The 6,000-nt window shown below is 44.5% G+C and overlaps 1 protein-coding gene across 4 annotated transcripts in view; it reads right to left on the bottom strand.

Moving 5' to 3' along the window:
• Window positions 1-226: 226 nt before the first annotated feature.
• Mylk (myosin light chain kinase) overlaps window positions 227-6,000 on the bottom strand; it is a 254,873-nt gene continuing 249,099 nt past the window's right edge. For 3 of the 4 annotated variants that reach the window (XM_034514936.2, XM_076942876.1, XM_076942878.1), the window contains 2 exons: window positions 5,235-5,366; window positions 227-2,330 (listed from right to left, as the gene is read on the bottom strand). In XM_034514936.2, coding sequence (XP_034370827.1) covers window positions 2,074-2,330; window positions 5,235-5,366 — 389 coding nt within the window. In that variant the 3' untranslated portion in view covers window positions 227-2,073. The remainder of the gene's footprint in view (window positions 2,331-5,234; window positions 5,367-6,000) is intronic. The other variant, XM_076942877.1, reaches the window with a different exon arrangement.

The raw sequence follows: 6,000 nt of genomic DNA, 5'->3' as shown, positions 1-6,000 counted from the left end.
CCTTCACAATGCTGGGTGACACTGCTGGGCTTATTTTTGACACAGATGCTGAAGATCTGAACTCAGTTCCTTGTGCTTGTGCTGCAAGCACTTGACCAGCTGAGACGTCTCCCCAGCTTCTGAAGCTAATTCTTCATAATTATGCAGCACAATATTTGGCTGTAATTACCAAGAGGAATCCACAGACTTTACAATTAGTAATGAAAAAAAGAGAAGTCTACGAAGATTGAACAAACACCATGCACTGTGGTATCCTTTATTTAAAAATTGTGAGTTAACTACAGTTGTAGCGTTCTCGTTCACCATTTGGATGGCATAATAAACTGAGAGAACAGTAACACAATCCCAAGAAGGCATTACCCTATGAACACACGTATGACCACCCATGCACACATACACACAACATACACACAAGGATTATAATATAAACACAAAGTGATGAAAAACACTTTGAATGCTCTAAATCAAATTAAAACCCCTTTATTATAATAAACCGTGGCAATATTGTGACTATAAATGAAAGATATTGAAACTGCTTAAGAAGCAAAACAGGGAAAGTACTGGGAACTTAGCAGTAGCCAACAGCTAAGGTGGGATGGAGGCTGAGAAGACGAAGCAATGTCAAATCTCTAATGTCAGTTCTGTGCAGGACTGCACAGAAGTAGTTTAAAGTCGGTCTTTATGGAACGATTAAACCGTCCTTTGAAATATTAATTTGCTGCACTTTACAAACAGTGGGAAAGAAAAAAAAAGTATTTGGAATGTTACACACGCACACACACTCGCACACACACACACACACAGAGAGGAAACATACTAAGATATCAGTTTATGGTCTTTGTTGATGACCTCCAAAAAGTTTTATAAGAAAAAAAAATTAAGTGCCAATTTAGTGAAAGAAAGTTAAAAGAAATGGCTAAAGATTCGAATCTGAGTGTACCAAGCAGGTCTCAGAGTACATAGCTCAAGGCTGGGGGGCAAAGCGTGATACACATTCAGGAAGAAAAATTAAGGTGGACCCCGGAAGGCAGGCCAAGCTCTTTGAAGAGTGTTAACAATGAAGATGGATTAAACTCAGACTGTCTAGAAGGAGATTCCAACATACACCAAGTCACAGTTACTCATCAGCTGACATCAGTTTCATAGCGCCCAATAAATAATTAAAGCCAGCATTTCAGCAAACTTGGCTTTCGACATCCGGTGCAAGACCCTCTACTGCGCATGCAGGCTGACAGTTTGTTAACAGCACAAATAGGAATCCTGGTATAAGGGGGAGAAAACACATTAGCATAGATTTTTTTTCCTTCATGAATTCTCATGCAAATGTCTGAAGCTGCCAGACGCCTGCAAAGAGGAGTAAGTTTAGTTAACTAAGGATTTTAGAAGAAAGAAGATTCCCCCATCCCCACCCCCCAAGGAAGCCAGGATCATCTATGAGCAGGGGAACCTGGTTTCAGGATGAAACGTAATTAATGTCCTCATTGCTGTAACTCATGCCAGGATTAGAGGCAGGAAACCCAGCAGGTGGAAGGGGAAGAGAAACAGAGCGCTTGAAAGTGTAGAGCTGGAAGGCAATGCGCCTCCGGAATCAGAATGGCTCAACTGCTTTCAGAATAAGGCTGCAGGATGGGGACGAGGCTGGTTCTCTGAGTTGGATGGGAAGGGGCTGGACATTCTATCTCCGGGGATCTGGGTTGAGCTGCAGCAGGAGGCTCGGGCCCCTAATGACAACTTTATTTTTCAGGGTGCATTGAACTGGGAAACGTCTGACATTTTCCAAGTGAATATTTCTTTTAGCTATTTTCTCTCTAAAATCAAATTGGTTAGACAAGTTGCTGGTGATCTCCCCCAAATGGAATCTAGCTGCACTAGTGTCTTAAGGTGCTATCTAATTCAAATTAATGCCCATCAATAACACTCCTAGATATCAACCCCTGTTGCTGACAAATCAGCCTCCAAATAGCCTAACTAGGTAATCTACCACACCAGGTGCTTTTCTAGCTTGAGTTTTTTGAGCTTTAAGGAATTAGTCCTTTTAAAATGACTTAAAAACTGCTTCTGTTTGGCTTGGCTTCACTCCTCCTCTTCCTCCTCCTCTCCCCCCTCCTCCCCTTCCCCTTCCTCCATGGTCTCCACGATGAGCTCCGCGGTGCAGGTGGCTTCTCCAAGGCTGTTGACAGCCTTGCAGGTGTACTTGGCATCATCATCCCCACAGACATCACTGATAATTAGCGAGCAGTTCCCTTCTTCATCGTAGTCTATCTGGAAGTGGCGGGACTCCCTGATTGACTGGTCATCCTTGAACCAGACAACCTCTGGGTCTGGGTATCCTGCATCATGGGGAGAGAACACAGATTATAGAATCTGTTATCTGATCATCTTATTAGCTCAATCAAGAGGCTCTCGAGGTACCTCTGTTGATTAAAACATGAGGTTGGCTCTTAGGGAACATTTCCATATTTATGGACATATGTTGCCAAGACTCACTTCAGAAACCTCAAATAGAATATTCTAAGTCTGTTTTTGTTTGAGATGGGGTCTTAGTATAAAGCCCAGGTTAGTTTCCAACTTTCAACCCCACGGCCTCAGCCTTTTTGAGTGCTGCAATTACAGGTGTGCACCATGAATTGTCCACGACTCTTACAATGCCACACTGTCGGATGATGTAGGGCACTGCAGAAACATTGTCCAGATTCTAACTGTACAACCAAGGCTAGACATCTTCTTGATGAAAGTAAAATGTTTTGAAATTAAACACATACAAGGGATCTTTTAGGAGTGGCACAAATTCTAAAATTAGGTTGTGATAGTTGTTGTATGTTATGAATTTGTGAAAAGAGTTCATTTGCAAACCTGAAATGGATTAATTTATAGTATGCAAATATTAACTCCACACAGCAGGTAATGGCTATATAAAACGTCAGACAGAGGAGCTGGTATGAAATATTGCTAAGAGAAAGAAAACCTATCTTAGTCTGATCCCAAAGAGGTAATCTTGTCTGTCTCTAGAGACTGATTCCAATGGCTGCCCTAAAGTCTAGCCATGCCTCTATAAAGATCAGTGTTAAAAACATATGGAGTAAAAGTAAAAGCACATAAATACATGTGTATTATATATTTTAGAATTGTGTGTATGCATATCTGCCACCAGTTTTGCTTCTGTGTATCTTTAAATATGCAATGTATTACAACTGACTTGTTCCTAAATTTTGTAGAGGTATTTTTAGATGAGAGAGAGAGAAAAAAAAAAACCTCTAGCCCCTGGCATATAAAATTACACACAAAGCTAAAGAATTCTCACATCCTTTTCAAGTGTAATTTTGTTTTTATCCGAACAGCGTCCATATGCTTTAGTTTGGAATCAGGGCTGTAGTCAGAAGTTATGCAAATACCAAGAAGATCGGTTCAAAGAGAAAAGCACAACAGATGATAACTACACTGTCATGCTACATTCAAAACTTCAAAGGACAAAAACCTCAGGAGATCCAGTGAGATCAGCGACAGTCTGAGTGACAAGCACATGTTCATGCACACACACGCACCTGCACCCGCACACGCACATGCTCGGGCACACACACACACACACACACACACACACACACACACACACACACTCCAAGTTAAACTGTGCTGTGCTTTGGCCTTGCAGCCCCTCCTCCTTGAAGCTGCAGGAGAGATTAAAGATCCTACCCAGTAACTGGCTTCAAGTATGGAAGTCACATAGACAAGACCAGACACAGTGCGGAACTTCCCACCAGCCCCACAAAACTTGTAAAAGTCCAACATACACTTTGCTCAGATGATTCCTCTGACACTTTGCCATCCCTACCTCCATGCTGTGCTTGAGCACTGCCTCTCTTACTCTCTCTTCAATGTTCTCATACTGCTCCTATGGCTCTCCTACCTCAGGGCCTGATCAAACCAGGTCAACAAGACCTTTCTCCAAAAAACCAAACCTCACGCCATCAGTGTCTGTGCTTATAGAGGTTTGTGTGGTATAGGGGATTAGACTCAGGGCCTCCCACATGCCAGGCAGCAGCTCTCTCTACCGCTGAGTGTGTCCTCAGCCCTCTAGTAATTAATTCTATGTTAGACCCATTCCTGAATGGGCTGATCTCTGTTTCTTGGTTATAAAACCATGCACTTAACAAAAAGAAAAAGGCGAAGAAGAAAGATCGTTTCTTCCCTCCCTTTCTAATTCCAGAAGTTACTTTACTCAAAAGGTACTGAGAACCTGAAAGGTATTAGGGAATCTCACAGAATTACAAGACATGGCTCACCCTGGCTGCCACGCTGGGCCATGTGACCTTGGTGTGGCTGCTTAAGTGAGGTTTTATGCGGTACTTGGTTAGAGCATGATGGGAGATCACCCTCTGCTTTGTTGGCTCATGGAAGCACAGCCTTGAAACTGTGCTTGTGTGGCCTGTCCCATCCTGCACTTATCTTGGTAGAATGTTGTAATTGTTGGAACAGAAAGGCTTTTGGTCCCCAGCTCTGCTCGTTTCGTGGGTCCCATGCTATGATCCCTAAGGTCTCTGGTTTTGCTCACTCACTACTAAGTGGCTGCACTGCCCCTTGGAGCAGAGACACTACACAAGAGATTACCAAGAAGCAGAGCCCAGACTGGGAGCTTGGCCCTGTGTGCAGGGGTCCCAACTCCCCTTACTGTACACTCCTGTGCAGGCTCTCCCTCACCCTTACAACCAACCATTTTTCTCTTCACTCTGAAACCTCTTCAAGGAATTAACAGGTTTCTACTTTCACACATGTCAGACAGGTGGCCTCACAGAACCCTTAGGGCCACTCCAGATGTTGGATATCATTTAACAAATGAGAGGCCTGCACTCTGCAGCGTTAGATCGCTACCCAAGGCCACACAGCCTGCTGACAAGCTCTCGAGCTGGCTGACTGCAGTTGTCAGACTTTTGTGCCAACCATCTTTCCGGTGCCTTCAAGGTTCTCAGTGGCTTGCAAAGTCCCTTACATGTGTCCCACTGCTAAGGAGCTCCATGGGAGTCCTGTTAACGTAGCTCTAGAGGCTAAGCGTGTGTGTGTGGCCTCGGGAGGGTGGGAGAACAGAAACTGCCCCTTTAGGACCAAAGGCAAAGGGACCCAGTGTCCCTTGGGGCTTGGCTATTCCTCTCACTTCAGGCAATACAGGCTTGACATCTTAGCCAGGGTGCCATGTGCAGCCAACCCCATGTGGAGTAAGGAAAGACCTTCCCAGAGCTTACCTTCAATCTTGCAGTCAAACCTAGCAGCGCTTCCTTCTACAACTTCCAGATCTCGGATGGTCTTAGAGAAATAGGGCTTTACATGGGGCTTTTCCTCAGCAACCGCCTCCAGGAAAGCCTGGGAGACATCTTCTAGAAGATCAAGAGGGGACCAGGTCATTTCTTCATTCTGTGCTCTCTCTCCCTGGGTTTAAAGGGCTCTCTCTCTCTCTCTCTCTCTCTCTCTTTCTTTTTCTTTTTTTCTTAAAGTTGCTATAATTCAGCAAACAGTGCAGCTTAGGGAAGTGAATCATAGCACGACTTTCTCCTGGGGATGAGCTGGCCTGCTGCCAAATGGTTTCTGGCAGCAGAGAGCACTGTGCCCAAAACAGGGAACTGCTCAGCCTCCCCCTTCCCTGATGCTGACACACTGAAAAAGAAAGTCATCTTTAAAAAGGATTTTTGGCTGAACTTCATGGACTTCAGGATTTGGTTGAGGGTGTGAGGACAGACTCTACTACTTTTCTGATCTTGGTGCTTGGCCTTCCTGTGGAGGTAGGTCTATCAGTAGCTTCCGAGAGAGCTCCAGAACACCTGTAACTCGCCAGAGTGGGTTTTCCATACCTATATAACTTTCAAGGTACACAGCTGCAGACAAGGATGTGGGATAGGTCCAGGGAAAAAAACCAAGCCCCAGAGGAGGTTCTGTGTCCTCTCCTCTCCTGTTCCTTCAGTTTCTGGCTCAGCTGGAGGAGCAGCAGAAGTGCTACAGACTGTCTCGAGCTAG

This window comes from Arvicanthis niloticus, chromosome 12 (assembly GCF_011762505.2).
Source record: "Arvicanthis niloticus isolate mArvNil1 chromosome 12, mArvNil1.pat.X, whole genome shotgun sequence".
Lineage (NCBI taxonomy): Eukaryota > Metazoa > Chordata > Mammalia > Rodentia > Muridae > Arvicanthis > Arvicanthis niloticus.
This window is presented reverse-complemented; position numbering and strand designations above follow the sequence as displayed.